The sequence below is a fragment of the Cavia porcellus genome, unplaced genomic scaffold (genome assembly GCF_034190915.1).
Source record: "Cavia porcellus strain 051 isolate PalLab524CR breed Dunkin Hartley unplaced genomic scaffold, mCavPor4.1 scaffold_5, whole genome shotgun sequence".
In the NCBI taxonomy this organism is placed as follows: domain Eukaryota; kingdom Metazoa; phylum Chordata; class Mammalia; order Rodentia; family Caviidae; genus Cavia; species Cavia porcellus.
The window spans coordinates 74393468-74409742 of NW_026947488.1; the positions used below are offsets into that span (position 1 = coordinate 74393468).

General features: G+C 41.7%; 1 protein-coding gene across 1 annotated transcript in view; it reads right to left on the reverse strand.

Annotated features, from left to right (window-relative positions):
- Window positions 1-1116: 1116 nt before the first annotated feature.
- Wwtr1 (WW domain containing transcription regulator 1) overlaps window positions 1117-16275 on the reverse strand; it is a 123219-nt gene continuing 108060 nt past the window's right edge. The window contains exons 5-7 of the mRNA XM_003476548.5: window positions 10417-10550; window positions 8578-8690; window positions 1117-4567 (exon numbers count right to left, since the gene is read on the reverse strand). Of these exons, the coding sequence (XP_003476596.2) occupies window positions 4383-4567; window positions 8578-8690; window positions 10417-10550 (432 nt within the window). The 3' untranslated portion in view covers window positions 1117-4382. The remainder of the gene's footprint in view (window positions 4568-8577; window positions 8691-10416; window positions 10551-16275) is intronic.

Consider the following 16275-nt stretch of genomic DNA (forward strand, 5'->3'; position numbering starts at 1 on the left):
CCTGGATATATCTGCTGCTTACTGTGTGACCGTGTGCAAGTACTTAACTTTCTACACCTCAATGTCCTCATCTGTAAAGTGGGGGCAGTGATATTGCTGACATGACTTTGTTTGCAGAAAAGATTGTTAGATCATATCTACCAAGTGTTTTACACAGTGCCCTGTACACAGTAAATGTTCAGTAAGTATAAAAGTGTCAAGATGGTATATGTAATTGCTTCTTTGTTTAAACATACAACGTATAGGAGTAAAAATCTGGCATAGTTTTTTAAGTCTGAGGTTTGGGAGGTATAGAACTTTCACTCTTTTATTTTATACATGGTGGTACTTTTATTTTATACGTGGTGGTACTTAACATTTTCAACAATGAGCACTTATTTCCTTAAAAGTGATGGTGAATCTTAGTTTTTAAGTAGACATGTAAGACTGCTGCATGTGGCGGCACACTGCTGGTAATGCCAGCACTCTAGGAGGCTGAGGCAGGAGGATCAGAAGTTTGAGCCAAGCCTGGACAAATTAGCAACTAAGTAAGATGCTGTCTCCAAAAAAAAAAAATTAAATTAAATTAAATTTTTAAAAATGGCTTGGGATGTAGCAGAGAGAAAAGGTCCTGGTTCAATTCCCAGTAACAGCAGCAGCAACCAAAACAAAAGGCATAGAGTTAGTCTGGGAGACTGACAAAACTGCACAGGATCCAGCGGACTCAACAGAAAACACACGGTCACAAGCCCAAACTCAGAATCAACGACAACCTGTTATTCTGGCTTTAGTTTTGAGAACAAAGAGGGCCACAGCTGTTCATAACAGAGGCAGGAGTACGAAGCCTGTAGTTGTGATGTCTTGTATCTGGCAGTGTGTTTGCTAGGGTGGTGTGCTGAAACATATATATACACATACCTTTAAAATCCCAGCAGGCCATTTGGAATAAAGTAGGAACCAGAATTCTGCAGACATTTAGAACGCTGAAGGCCGGGCATGTAAGCCAAAAGGATGTTTGCCTACAGAATTTTCTTTCTTTCATTGTCTGCCAGGGGGTTACATAAGCTTTTCTCCAGTTCCACCCAAACCCTCAGTCAGAAAAACATACACAAAGAATGAAAAGATGGAGCCTCCCACTGGAAATTCATTTGTATTTATTTTTCTTATACAGAATCAGAGAAGTAAAAACCAGTACCAAACTCTAGGTAAAATGGTTTGATCTGATTGATTTGAGCGCATACTTTCTGTACGCACAACATTCGGAATTAGAAATAAACACACATATGTCATATTACAAAATGTAGGAGTAAATTCTTTAAAAAGTTAAAGTACTAGCATATTAAATGATGTAGTGTTAGGGAAACGGTCTCTGTCAATCACCCATTTTCCCGATCCAATGCATCTGTAATTTCCTTTTTTTTTAACAGCCTATTTTTTTAAAATCCAAGTTGTACTCTCGGAAGTGACTTTCTGCTGATGTGATGAGAACACAACGGTCACGGCGACCCGCCTCACTGCAGCGCACCCGCCCCGGCACAGCTGTTCCCCCAGGTGGGGCCAGCGCACTGCAGCACCTGAGCTGTCCACTGTCCTCACGCTTCCCGTGCGTCCCGTCATCAGTGAAAGTCATGGCATTTCACACCCTACCTACAGGCGGAAACACAGGCTAACCGTTCCTTTGATGTAACAGAATTACCAACAGGTTCTGACACTTTATTTGCTAGTAAGACAATGTATTTCATCAGGAAAAAAAATCTTGAGTGAAAGATCTCTGAAATTCCTTTTCAACTTCACTTTTTAAAATAGGCCTTTCGCACAGCACAACTGTGGGGTGAGATGGTAAAACAGATTGATTTAGGACTACAAAGACTAGGTATCCTGGCAGTTGTCTTACAATAAGATATATAGTATAAATAGCACCTTATCATGAATTCTGAGGTGTGTAACACTTACAATAATAAGAAATAGTCATTTAAGGTTGCTTTGGAGGCTGGGGGGTAGCTCAGTGGGAGAATGTGGACCTAGCATGCATCCTAGGTTGTTCAACCCCAGCACTGAAACGAAACAAAAAAAGCTCTTACTTTAGATTTCAGGCTTGAATGTTCTTTAACAAAAGCCGTATTTTTTTGGCTTTTAAAAACAACAAAACAGTATATCTCCCTTTATCTAATAGTAAACAAATAGGGTCCATATTTTATTTTGGAAAAATATTTATTATATTCATTAATAAATGTTCTAATTTCACTAAAAATTATTCTAGAATTTTCTAATGCCATAAACTTACTAAAAAATTACTTCTAAAAGTTGGTGATGTAAATCATCAATGATTTAACTACTTAAAAAAAAAGAAGGGTATCTCTTTCTCTTACATTTAATAACCTGAAAATGCATCTATAAAAATATTTTTTAAAAATACAGTAACACTGCTGAGTTCTGTTAGGTCCCTTATTTTTTTTTTTTTTTCTTAGAATGTACAACTCTTTTTGCAATTTTTGCTTACAAAAAAGAAAAAGAAAGAGTGCTCCCTTTCAATTTAGTAGCAACATAAACATCTACCTTCACTCTCTCAGAGTGCTGAGAGAACGAAAGGAATTAGTGGAACATAAACCGCGGTCCGCGAGGAGAAAGCACTCACGAGTGTGGAGACGCAGCAGGTCTCTGCGCCGGGCTGTGCGGATAGAGACCCACGGCCGGCCCTGCACTCTTCTCCCACGTAAAGTGCGCCAAAGCCCTCTTTTCTGCCACAACAGAATCACTGGTGTGAGGTTGTAGTAGAAAATCGTTGCTCTGTTCTTTCAGGGCAGCTCTCACACCTCCTGCTTGTCTTGCTATTGGGGTGCTATCCCTCGTCACCCCCCTTTCACAGCTAGAATCCTGCCCACTCTATTCCGCAACTTCCCTACTTCACCTCTGACCTTTTCACTTGCTTTCTTTCCAACAAGATCAAATGTGGTCTGCACATCTAAACTCTGACAGATGGAAAAGGGTCTTGGGTAAGATCACCAAAGATAAGTTCCCCCCGCCCCCACCATGGGAATTGAAAGGTTCCTCTCAGAGACCTGAATTATTAATGTTTTTTTAAAGGTTAAATTCATAGATTATAAATAATGTCATTCAAAATATTAAACATTTGAGGACTTCATCGGCAATGCAGGGAGCCTGCACGCCAGGTGAACAGGATGCTCGCTCAGTCCTTAAAAGCTAATAAAGTTTTTGGTTACATGGAGGTATTGAATACATAGCTCATGCCTTTTTATACCAACTGTAGCTGTCGCAAGCAGGGTTAGGATAATATATGTGGGAATCAATTTTACTGCATTCAGAAACATGTCTCCACCGATGGCCCTCAGAGGGCATTTTTGTTACACGTCAGTTGGAGATCTGCTTCATCCTTCAAACAGTTTCATAGATAGGCTTATTTTAAATACTTGAGATCTTCAAAGCAAAACTGACAAGGCTTCAGAATTTGAAAAGCAACAGCTTATTGCATGTGCCATCAGGTTGAAATCCCGATGTCTTCAAAATAATTTCAAAAGAAAAAAAATACAGTTTAGCACTGATTTATCAAAAACATATGGCTGCCCTTGGTCAACAGCTATAAAATTACAGTGTTTTCTAAATAAACATCAAATTCTAAGTTGCATTGTTAGCAAATCCATGTTGCAATTAAATTTTTTTTGTTTAATAAATGCTTATTATTAGTAAAAACTGGTCTCTTTCACAAGATCTCTAAGAACTCTAATGCTTCTACTACTGACGGAAGGACTAAGTTGTCTAGAAGCTACACAGTAAAACAATGAAAAATAAACTATAATAGCACTGTCTGTGCCTTTGCAATACAAAGTAGTAAGAGCCTCAGAGCTAGCATGGATTCAAAACTACATTGTATTCCATACAGCAGAATCTTAACTATCCATACAATGATTTTTAAAGCTCAAGTTAAATAGGTCTTAAAGCATTTGGTACTACTGTCATTCATACAGTTTCTGAAACTGTAAATCAGGTCTAATTTTGTGCACATTTCCTGAACCAAGATGTCCATCTGAATTTACTACCTGTGGTCAGCCTTTTATGGTTTACAATAAACTGATGCATAAATGTCCACTAACACACATAAAGCTTAGCCATGGGGCAGCAGAGAGAAAAAAGTAATTCTGCAGACACAATTCTGCGGACACACTCCTGCATCATCTAGCTCAGGAATGCGGGCTTGCAGAAAATCAGAACAGAATATTTATGTGTAACTTAAGTTCCTGTCAATCAAAACCAGGCAATGACTAAACTGGCCGCGTGGAAAGGAGGGAGCGAGAGTCGTGGAGGCAGACCTTCTCAGCTCCGTCACCTTTCCCAAGAGGCCCAGGAAACGTCAGGTCAGGGCTGCTTCCCACTTACAACGGCAGCGACTACAGCCACGTCTGAAAGGGCTCACTTTTGTTCAGAGCAGACTCTACATCATTGAAGAGAGGGATCAGATCTTCAGATTCCAAAGTTCCTAGGTCAACGTTTGTTCCCGGAAGACAGTCAAGGAAATCAGGGAAGCGCGTCTGCTGGTGGTTGATGTTTATAGGCGTCTGTCCTGCATTTTCCCCTAGAGCACAATGAGAGAAAACCATTTTAAGTCCTTCACAGAGGGACAGTTCAAATGTTAATATAACATCTTCACGTCTTCAGACCTCATATTAATGATCCTTGCCTGTAAGACTTGCTGAGATGCTGGAGGAATCTGAAATAGTCTATAGTAGACATAGCCCAGAATGTAAAAGCAGAGAGAATAAGAGCAAGCAAAAGGCACCAAAGATCAAAGTACATGCCTGTACTTTCGCATTATGGATGCTTGAAAAGCTATTCAAGGTGAGAGAGGACTCACCTATATTACACACCTTACTGTTGAACTCCACTCTAGAGTTTATAACTGTAAGCTTCCCGTTACCCACATCATTCTCTATATGCACAGAGAGTGTGAAGTTTCTTTTAACCACAGTGTTACAAAGTTATTTCCATTGATGTCTTTAAGGCTTGTCTAAACTGCAGGCTTGCCAGGTATGGTGGCACATGCCTGTAATCCCAGCACTCGAGAGGCTGAGGCAGGAAGATCACCTGTGCATTCAAGGCCAGCCTGGTATAGCTGGTGAATTCAAAGCCAGCCTGAACTGCACAATGAAACTTTGTCTCAAAAATAAACAAAAACAAACCAATAGGCTTTACAGGCCTTATTCCTGCCTTCCCGTGCACAGCCCCACTACACTCCACCTTTCTCACAGCACCCAAGTCATGATGCACAGAAACATGCTATGGTTCTGAGCCTTGCAGTAAAGAAATCCATTGTATTTTGTTTAAGCTATTATCTCCTAAATTCATTTAATTACCTAGTCCTATTTTGGCAGAAACTATATTCTAGTAAAATCAGAGTTTTGAGGTGCACAGTTGAGAAAATGCTAGAAAGTTAAGGGTCTGGAAATTGAGTTGAAACATTGGTGTTCTTTCCATAAAATAGCAATGGAGAAAATACAGAGATATCTCGCATCATTAGACTGATCTGTTCAGCTGTGTAACCTTAGACACATTTGCCTTGTCTGGTTCTCCATTTACTTATCTAGAAATTGGGATTATTTTATGAGTTGGAATAAAAGGCCACATAGTATCTGCCCACATACAAGGTCCTAGGTGTCACACACATAAAATTATACACATACAAATACAATACTTTTTTATTGTTCTGAGAGAAAGCAAGCCCAGGAACTCAACTACTATTTAATTACTTAGTATCAGAACCAGTTAATTCAAACAGCTCAAAGTAAGCAGTATCTGAAGGAATGAAATTTTTACGAAGACTGAGAAGCATTGAAAACTGAAGCTACCTTTCACAACAGCAGCATTTTAAAAATGTTTTTGTGTTAGTTTCTTTCCTTGTAAGTGCATTAGCCCTCCTGAAAGCCATGCCCTAAGTTTCCCTCTTCCGAGAAAAATCGTACAAAATTCATTTTATTCAAATAACAGACTTGCATCCTGATGATGGCAAAGCATAATGGTTTTTCTAGAAATCACAAAATATCAATGACTCTTTGGCAACGCTTCACAGGATTTTCAAAGCACAGGAATTTGAAAAATGAAATCAATAACATGACCTCAGTATAATGTTATAGATAATGAAAACCACTAAAATAGGGAAGAAAATCCAAAATAACTTTCTCCTACTCTTTGGACTGCAACAGATAAAAAGTGAGGTCTTAAATTTATCTGTTCTAAAAAAACTCTGAAGACCTGAATTTTTTTTCAACTCTAGTTGATGAAATTATCATAGTAACTTTTACTACTCAAAAATCTATTTTAGCTAAATGAAATTGCTTTCTTGAAGAATGCCCCTTATCCCTTCTCCTCAAACATGGAAAGTTAGGCTTCCACACTAAGGTTAAAAATCTTCAAATATCCCTTTGTAGCAACTCTAATTTTATTATAGTAATCTTTTGAGCGTTTGTAGTTTTAGCCACTTAAAAAGTGGATGAAGCCTGATGTAGTGTCAAATTCTTGTAATCCAGCACTTGGGAGGCCGAGGCAGGAGGACTGCTGCAAATTCAAGGCAGCCAGGCTACACAGTTGAGTTCAATGCCTGTCTGAACTACATAAGCAAGACCCCATCTCAAATGAACAAACAAACAAATGGATGAGGAAAAAAAAACCCAGGCAATTCTTGCAGAACATTCTGGAAGGAAGGAAGATTGCTCAGCCTTTGCTCACCAGTCCCTCCGCTTCCACCCTTGCACAAAGCCCTGGTGTTATTTCTGGCATGTGGCCTGCAGAGGGCGCGCTCAGCAGGCTGACTCCCAGAGTTCCGCAGACCGACTGCAGCTTTTCTGGCTACACCTGAGTTCTGCCCGCTCTCTGCTCCTCCACATTTCCCTTCTAGGAAGCATTTATGCCTGAAAAGTCTTCACGGAGGTTAACCCTAAACCCTAGCCTGAAGACGTGGTCGCTCACGTAAGCAGGGTAAGCTGGAGCCCTAACATTTGTCTGGTCCACTTTGTATATCACATCAGGCTTCGCAGGAGAGGCAGAGAGCCCTGTGCCCGCCCGGTGGTCTCCTGAATGCTCAGAGTCCTCTGTGAAGTGAGCATATGACTCCCACTGTGTAGGGAAAAATCTGGAGGCCACACAACCTCACCAAAATCACTGCCAGGAAGAGGAGAGGAAAGTGTTCACCCATGTTGCCCTGTCTGCAAAGAGTACCTCTTTTTGGGACATCATGTAAATTCTACATTAGGGTTTCAAAATGTTTACACTTACCCCCTGGGGTCATTTCAAAAAGACATAAAAAAGAATCCATCCCCCTTTTTTTAGATCTTCTGAGGTTCCTTTTTCTTACTAAATTTCGCTTTTTTTCTTTTAATCCTTATGGGCTCCCCAGTGTTTAAAAGATAAGACTAAACAGCTATGAAATATAGGAAAAAGCCACTTAGTAAGGCTGTTCCAAGACAGCAAAATAAATCTAAGAAAATAAAGAGATGAAAGGGGGCAGGCGAGGGAGAAAACTGTAGCAATAAATTGAAGAACAGTAAAACAAACAGTTAAAACTATTCTTAAGTGACTCCTCCTAAGACAGAGGACACAAGCTCTAAACACGTGGGTGACAGCTAGAGGACGATCCTGGAAAAGCTGCCTCAGCACTCTGAGCTGCTGAAGAGGCCGCTGCAGTGCCATTCCTGGTCTCTCCAACAACTTAGATTCGGCACAGCCTTTGCTGAGGCAGGGAGCATAACGGACCACGGGCACGGGGCACAAATACAGTGGGAAAGTAATCTTTTATTATTATTGTAGGACAATGAATTCCCTATAATTACAGATGATACAGAAGAACCTCACATTAATAACTCCCAAGAATGCACACCTCAGCTATTCTGATTCTAGAATACTTTTCGAGAGTCTCTGACTTTCTTAATCAAGTCTAGATTAAGCTAATAAAGATAAATCCAGACTTTGCAACTGGATGCCTCACTCCTTGAGGACAGGAGAAAATGAGAGATAATCAGGAAGTCGGCTGAGCCTTGGTATAAAGGAAGCACAGAGTGGAGTCCCTGTAATCACAGAGCGGGGACATCACTACCATGACAAGAGCTTGGAGCTGCCCACTTGGAATATCCCGACTTGCTTAACTTTCTAAATGTTCATTGCCATTTGCTTCCCAAATGCTGTGAATGACATGAAAATATCTGCATGTTGTGGAAGCTGTAAACAGTCCCCTTTTCCTGGAGAAAAAGAGGGCCATACATCGCAACTGAAAAAGAGCAGCACAAAAATCCCACTATGAGACGGGCAGAGCAGACAGGATTCTCTAGGCATAACACAAGGAAGAGGTCAACTGAAGGAAGGACAAGTTGTTTTAAAAACAGAAATTAAAATCCTGTGCCCCTGTGAAAACTATGGATGTATAAACTCTGGAAAGAGGGCTGGAATTTATTTCGCGTGCCTGTGGGAGGAACAGCTTTTTGGTTGTCATTTTGTTGTTGAGATTCAGGGTTTCCAGTGGGGTTTTAGAACTGAGATGACCTAAAAGATAATTTAAAACTAAAAACACATGCAAGTATCTGCAGGCTGTGCTCCCACCTGTATCCATCTCATCCACGTTGCTGAGAAAGTCCTCGGGAGTTGTGGGGACACTGTAGCACCCCAAACCCAGGCCGCTATCGGTGCTCTGCTCCCTCGAGTGGTAGGGTCCCCTGGAGAGCAGAAGATGGAGATATGCATATGAGGCCGCTGAATACAGTTCACAGTGACAGAAGTCACGGCAGCTCATCCTAACATTAATGAAACTAATATATTAGAAGCAAATAACTCTTGACTATTCACAGTACATCATCACTAATTTCCTCTGAATTTCCCAATAACCACATGGACAGTTTTACATTTGAGTGTGATGCTATTTATATGAAATTAAAAAAAAAAAAAACCCAAGCTGAATGATGCATCTGGATACACACACAATTGGCAATAAGAAAGACATGTGTAAGAGACACATCAGTTCCTACACAGTAGCTACTATGGGGAGTAAAGAAGAGACAGAAATGAGGTTTTACTGGTGGAATGGGTTTAAATATTAATTGTAATATTATATTTATTGAGAAAGTGCTGGGTGTGATGGTATCTGCTTGTAATCCTGGCACTTACGAGGTCGAGGCAGGAGGTTTGCTGTGAGTTTGAAAGGCAGCCTGGATTACATAAGTGAGTTCAAGGCCAGCCTGCACTACATAGTAAAATGGGGGGTGGAGGGCATGCGTGGTGGCACATGTTAGTAATCTCAGCACTTGGGGGGCTGAGGTAGGAGAATCATTTGCAAGTTTGAGACCAGCCTGGGCTACAAAGTGAGCCTAAGGCCAGCCTGAACTGCATAGCGAGGCCCTATTGGAAAAAAACACCAAAAAAAAAAAAAAAAAAAGGCAATTTTGGGTAGACATAAAGAAAATCTGGGGAGGAGGTACATGAGTAACTCCTACATCATTCTTCATATTTTCCTGTACTTTCAAATCAACTGCCAGGGTAGTGCTGCATGCCTATAATTCCAGCATTCAGCAGGATGAGGCAGGAGGATTGCTGTGAATTTGAGGCCAGCCTGGACTTCAAAGTGAATTCAAATCGACCTGCACTGCATGGTGAAGCCCTGTCTCAAAAAGACAAAAATAAAATGAACTGCAGTGAAATGAACTGAAATGAAATCAAATCAACAAGGGAAAAAGCTACTTCATCATTATTTTGGTTGCTGTTTATTTGCATTATCCTATCTTTAATTATACTTGTTGGTTTCCAGAAGCCTCTGCAAGGGCAGAAAAACATAGGAAACAGAAGATTCCACCTTGCTGGGTATGAAAAGGCCGTGTTTATGATTGGCTATTTCTACTCTTGCAGATGCTTATGGTTAAATTAGGTTTTCCTTCTGCTCCTGTGTCACATTTTTTCAAAACATCATCTCTTTGTTCTAATTAATATGAGTCCCTGTGTGCCCTCCACCCAGCATCCTCCATGATAACATCTTACATAACCACAATTAATTACCAAAACCAGGAAACTGACATTGGGGGAATATTATCTATCTCTTAGCTGTTTTGTTCTCAATTTGCAATGTTCATGCTTTTATCCTTTGATGGGTTAAATAAAACCACAAGATTCTTCTGTGTATAATTACTAGACAGTGCTGTTCTGTTTAAATTAGCAGTTCATCCCACGTTCAAGTTATTGACTAGGGTTTATTCCATGTCCTATCACTAATTTTTGAATCTGAGGATTTTATAAAAATAAATGACTTCCTGTGCTCCTCTTTGCTGTTTCCCCTACATCCTCCCTCTAGCCACATCCTCAATTCTCCAGCTTTTCACCTTTTCCCAATGTAAACAAAGACCTCCTTATTGCTTAAAAGACCGCAAAAATAAATGGCCCCAAATGTCAGCTTACCCATTGAGGAAAGGATCTGAGCTATTATTGGTGATGGATCTCATGTCTGCGGTCATGGCGGGCTGGTTGACAGCAGCCTGCACGGTGGCCATTGTCTCCGCTTCCATGGGGAGCTGCCTGCAGAGGGCGGCTTCCTAGGAGGAAGACAATGAGAGGAGCGGGAAGAGTTAGTCATTGTCACAGGATGGGAGCAGAGTATATGTCACCAGAAACCAAAAGCTGCTCCCTGTATACAAAACACTTTATATTTCCAGTAAGTCAAAAGCATCAGGAAATCATTAGCGCTCTCGCTCTTAAGAAAGTCTTAGCAGTATGTCACTTTCCTACATGCACAGAGCTAATGCGAGGCTCAGCTAACATCTGGCTTTGGGGTCTGACTTCAAAACTGCCCCCACGTACCCACACATCTGTTTAAGCACTCAAATCACGGAAAGGCCTCGGCCACTTTCTCAGAGCCAAGTTCATTTCCAATGCAAGTTCTCAGACCCCAATCTAACTCAGCCGAAGTGATCAGGATCCTCAGGACTGGCGGGGACATCCTGGTCTCTGTCACCCAGAGGGCTATGAAGCAGTGGATTACAGAATTCAGGGTCTACATGACTCTACTTCAGGCAGTTTCTATTAACCACCAGGAGAATGAAACCATTAAAAAAAATTTTTTTTTTAAAGAAGTCAATCCGGTTTTCTATTTGATACACTTGACTAAATGACAGCATATGGATTTTATTAGCAAAAAAAAAAAAAAAAAAAAAATGCAAGCATTATTTTTAAAGCCAGCATGTCTCTGCCAAAGCAGGTCAATTCAAAAGGTCATGAATTTATTGACTGCAATCACTTTCTCTGGGTATCAACTTGAGGAGCCTCACCCAGGCATCAGATCAGATGCCTTTCGAATGTGCTGTCGTTTCCAGAGAATAATACTTCTGTATGTTTACACTTGTACCTGATACCAAGATTCGGCCCTTCCCCAGACATATGCCTATCCATTTTCCACTTTTCACACCGAAGCCATTGGTCTCGACTTCCCTCAGAGCTCAGCACCATGGCTACAGTGGCAAGCAGAACAAACAGGCCATCTAAGTTACCGTATCTCTCTTAGATCTCTTCCTGCCCTGACTCGCTAGGACTTTAGAGGGTAACTGCTGTCTAGACAAGTCCCAGTGAAGTCATCGGCTATAAAAACTTTTGGTTACTAGAGCTCACTGTGCTCTTACTAGGAGTTATGGAAACCTGACTCATAAACCGTAAGGGACCTGAATGATAAGAAACTGCACTGTTAACCCATACGGACATTAAACACTCCAGCTAGAAAGGGCCTCTGGTTCACTTCTCTTCGCCTCGATTGCAAAGACTCACTACATTTAACCAATTTTATTCAGTAAGCCATAAAAATAGAATTTTAAATGGAGTTTGTTTTTTAAAGATGAGTTTAGTTCACTATCCAAATTCTGGAAATAGCTTCTGAACAAATCTAGAAAAATTCAGTTACTTTCTGAGGGCTGTTTTGGCATGGAAGATAGCATGTCTTGGAAAATTACCCAACAAAGCCTTTCTGAAGCCTCCTGGAGAAGAACAACAGGGACCAAAACCTGGCACGAGGAACCTGGAGGGTACAGCCTGGAGTCACCCAACCTCACACATCCGGAGCTCCGTGTGAAAAGGTGGTCACTGACATCATTCTCGTTCTTTTGGTGTTGGAGACTGAAGCAGGGGCCTTTGCACTGAGCTACACCCCAGTCCCCTTTGCTTTGAGGCAGGTCTTGCTAAGTCACTAGGGTGCCCAGGCTGGGCTCACACTTGTCATCTACCTCCACCTCCCAGAGCGCTGGGATTACAGATGTATGCCTGGCTTAATTTTTAGTTCTTTGTAACCCGAAGGGGCAAGACCCCTTTGGCTAACAACCTTCAGTATCAAAAAAAAAAAAAAAAAAAAAAAGACCAGTTTTCTCCCAATATTCTATTCTATTCATCAACCATTCTAAATAAATGTGGGGCTTACTTCTGTACAGATACTCTTTTAAACATATAAGTTGATTTGATGGCTCTATTTCTTATGTTTGGTCACAAAGTCTTATCACTATATATTTGAAGATTTTATTACTATATATTTGAAGGTTGAACACATAATTTCTAAGAGATATGAATTTAAATATAGTAAGAAGCATTTCTGGAACTTCAAAGGATTAATAATAGAATATACAAATTATTCACTATCTATAATGACATGAAAATCAAATTTAGATTATAAAAAATATCAGAAACTATACATAAGCTAATAATTCTAAACATTCCCTCCCATTTAAACTAATCCAAGCATACTTTAAGTAGATAAAACACAAAATAATGCTTGTATGTGGCCAAACAGATAAAATTCAAAAAACTTGTATAATAATGAAAGCAGAAAGTATGCACTGTATATTGGCAGAAATGTTACACTGTTCCATTTCAAACCCATTCCATTCATTTATTGATTCATTGATTTTTGTTTGATTTTTCTGAGACAGGACCTCACTATGTAGTTCAGGCTAGTCTTGAACTCACTGTGCAGTCCAGGCTGCCCTCAAACTTGCAGCAGTCCTCCTGCCTCAGTCACCTGAGTGCAGAAAGTACATGTGTGCATCACCATCCCAAGTTTCCTGTGTTAAATTCAAGAAAACAGAAGTTCATTCTTCATCACTGGTGTTGTCCTGACTACTGTGAAGAACTAATCACTAAGTCCTGGAGAAGGAAATACTACTGTCCATCTGGAGGAGCTCACATCTCATTTCTATCTTTGAATGATTAAGAAACAAGAGAATTGCCTGAACAATAACAACTTCAAAAAAATCAGCCAGCCAGTTTCAGAAAGTTATTATTTACAACACAATACTTCCTCTAAACTGCACCAAGCTCGCTCTTGGGTCGCAAGTCTTTGCACACAGCAGCCAGAGGCAACCATGTGGCCCCTGCTTCCTGCCCCCTTGACTGGAGACTGGGGGCAGGTCTCTGCTGAGGGTACCTCCCTCCCACTCTTCTGAGTCTTTGCTGTCCCTCCCACAGCTGGCATTAGCACCCACGACTCTCTCTGTTTGGACACCACCCCAGGTCTTCCCAAAGCCCACCTTACTGCCCACCCAGCTCTTACGAATGTCACCACCACAGAGAAGCTCCTTGCTAGACTTTGTCAAAAAACGGACTCACTTCTGTTATTGTGTAGTGTGAATACAATAAGCAGGGCTACTGTGATGTTAAAGATGCTTAGAACAGTGCCTACTTTGAAGGATCACTTACTAAATGCTTAGCGAATGATTATTCTCATCTCTTGTGTTATATTCTAGTCTCAAAACCAGTAAAAACAGAAACAAACACTTTAAGGGTTAGGATATAGCTCAGTGGTAGAGTACTTCCCTAGTATGTGTGAGACTCTGGGATTCCCAACATCACAAAAAATTAATTAACTGATTAAGCAACTTTAAAACCACATGACTGCATGAAACTGATCCATTTTGAGAGGTAGGGCATTACTTCCTGGTCAACTTTCACCCCGGTGAGATTAAACGGAAGCATGAAATTCTTCACAAGGCTGAGAAAACAATTATTTTTTTAAAAAACCCCAAGAAGTTTATAAATCTTTTGTATAACATAAAGCTAGCTTTGAGCTGAGCATGGTGGTACACATCTGTAATTTTAGAACTTGGGAAGGTGAGGCAGGAGAATCTGTGCAAGTTTGAGGCCAGTCTGTGCTACACAGTAAATGCAAGACCGGCCTGCTGAACTGCACACAGCAGTGAGATCCTGTCTCAAAAACCTATTACAACAATAGCAACACCACAAAACAAAAACGATGGAGACCAGTGAGTGCCAGTTACTGTTTGGGATAGCAAAAACTGATGAGACAAGGACTTGTCCCCAAGGAAGACTCTACAAGGGAGACTGCCACTCATGTCGCCAGCACCACCATGCTCCAAATGCCTTCCCGTGTCAAGTAATGGCCGCCATTGCTTCTCTAGGTATCTGGCCCACCTTCCTTATCAACCTTCACATGGCAGGTCGCAGGCAGGTTTTTGTCAATATTTTACCAAGTGTGACCAGAGAAGAACCTTCAGTACTGAGAGGAGCTGGGGTAGCACTTCTGAGCCACAAATGGCTCAAGGTACACACTGTTAACGGACTGCCACATGCGAGAAGGAAGACTTCCCATTCTGAATCTGAGGCAGACAGATTCAGATGAAGAACTTCCTAGTCAGTAGTCAGTTCAATAGGGGAAATGGCTGCTGCTCAATTCTCTGAGCTACTGGCCACTGCAATTCGTAAGCAGCAGTTAAAGGTTTAAAGCTATCAGACACGGCCTAGGCTTAGCACAGAAAGGGAGCCCGGCAGAGAAGAAAAACTGTCTTAGAATCAGAAAGATTGGAGTTCAAACGCTAGATCAGTTATGATCTAGTTGTGACATCTTGGACTAAATTCTTAACCTTTCTTCACAGTTTGTTCCTCAAAAAAAAGGTCCATGAAACCTGTCTTGTTGGGCTATTACAGAGATTAGAAGCATAATTACAAGAATAAGCTGCTGGTCGTGCTCAGTGGTCTGGGAGGCAGGGATACCATCTCATACTGGTGTGGGGCTCTGTCCCCAGCACCCTGATATTCCACTCCATTTCACTTCATCCTCATGGCGACCCAATCGTCTTCATTAGACAGAGGAGGCCACTGGGGCACAAAGGAAGGAAAAACTTTCCTGAGATCCCACGGCTAATAATGCATGGAGGAGGATCTAAATCTAGGCTGCCTGGCTTCCCAGTGCATTCTGGTGGCCACCAAAGACAGCACAGCGCGGCAGAGAAGAGAAACTGAGGGTGGAGGCTGGCAGGCCTGAGACAGGGGGCCTTTCCCAGACCAGCTGTGAGACTTGTGTCACTTCACTTCTCTGGGCCTGTTTCCCCAGCTACAAAATGGAAATGCTGACTGCTTTCCTTCCGACGGACCACTGAGAGGAGACCTCCACAAAGCAGCCTGCTTAACAGTGCTGAGCACAGCTTTCCTCCCTGAACTGGCCAAGGTCGCACTGGATGCCCTCTTTGACGCTGCTCAACACAGAGCTGGAACCAGTATCCTGAAAATTCACAGCCCACCAAGCTGAGTTGTAAAGTCTGATTTTTCAGGCCACTTTCAAAAAGATCTGGGAGTGTCCCCTGGTTGTCCTGTCCCGACTTTTCCTTCCCCCATAGGCTTTATTTTTCCTTTCTGTCCTAGCTAGAGTTGGAAAGATTGTCAGAAAGTAAGGGCTTGTGAATCTCTCTGTGGTCCTGTTTGTGGGCTCCTAGAAAAAAAAATTATGGGAATTTAAAAAAAAAAAAACCTACCACCTCCTAGCCAAGCATGGGGGCTCCACACCTGTAATCCCAACACTCAGAAGGTGAAGGCTGAAAGTTACTGCAAGTTTGAGGTCTGCCTGGGCTACATACTGAGTTCAAGGCCAGCCTGAACTACAAGGTGAGACCCTGTCTCAAAAAGAAAAAAAGACGAACAAAAACACCACTCCTAGCAGCTGGCAGTGAGTACCAGGGAGGTGCATAAAGCAGCTGAGAGACGGAGGGTGTGAAAAGCAAATGCTCTTTGTGAGCTGAAGATGTCCATGGAAGCAAATCTCAGGCCTCCGTGCCTCCAACTCTCTGCGAGGGCTCCTCTGAAGTGCATCAACAGAGGAGGTGAGAAAGCACACAGCCTCAGGGCCAGGACACAGAGCAACAGCACAGCCTCTGCCTGTCAAGCCAAAGCTGTGAGTTTGATTACCTAGTTAAGAAAAGAAAAGAGGAAGGAAGGAAGGGAGGAAGGAAGAAAGGAAGGAAAAAGGGAAGGGAGAGGGGGAGAGAGAGAGAGAGA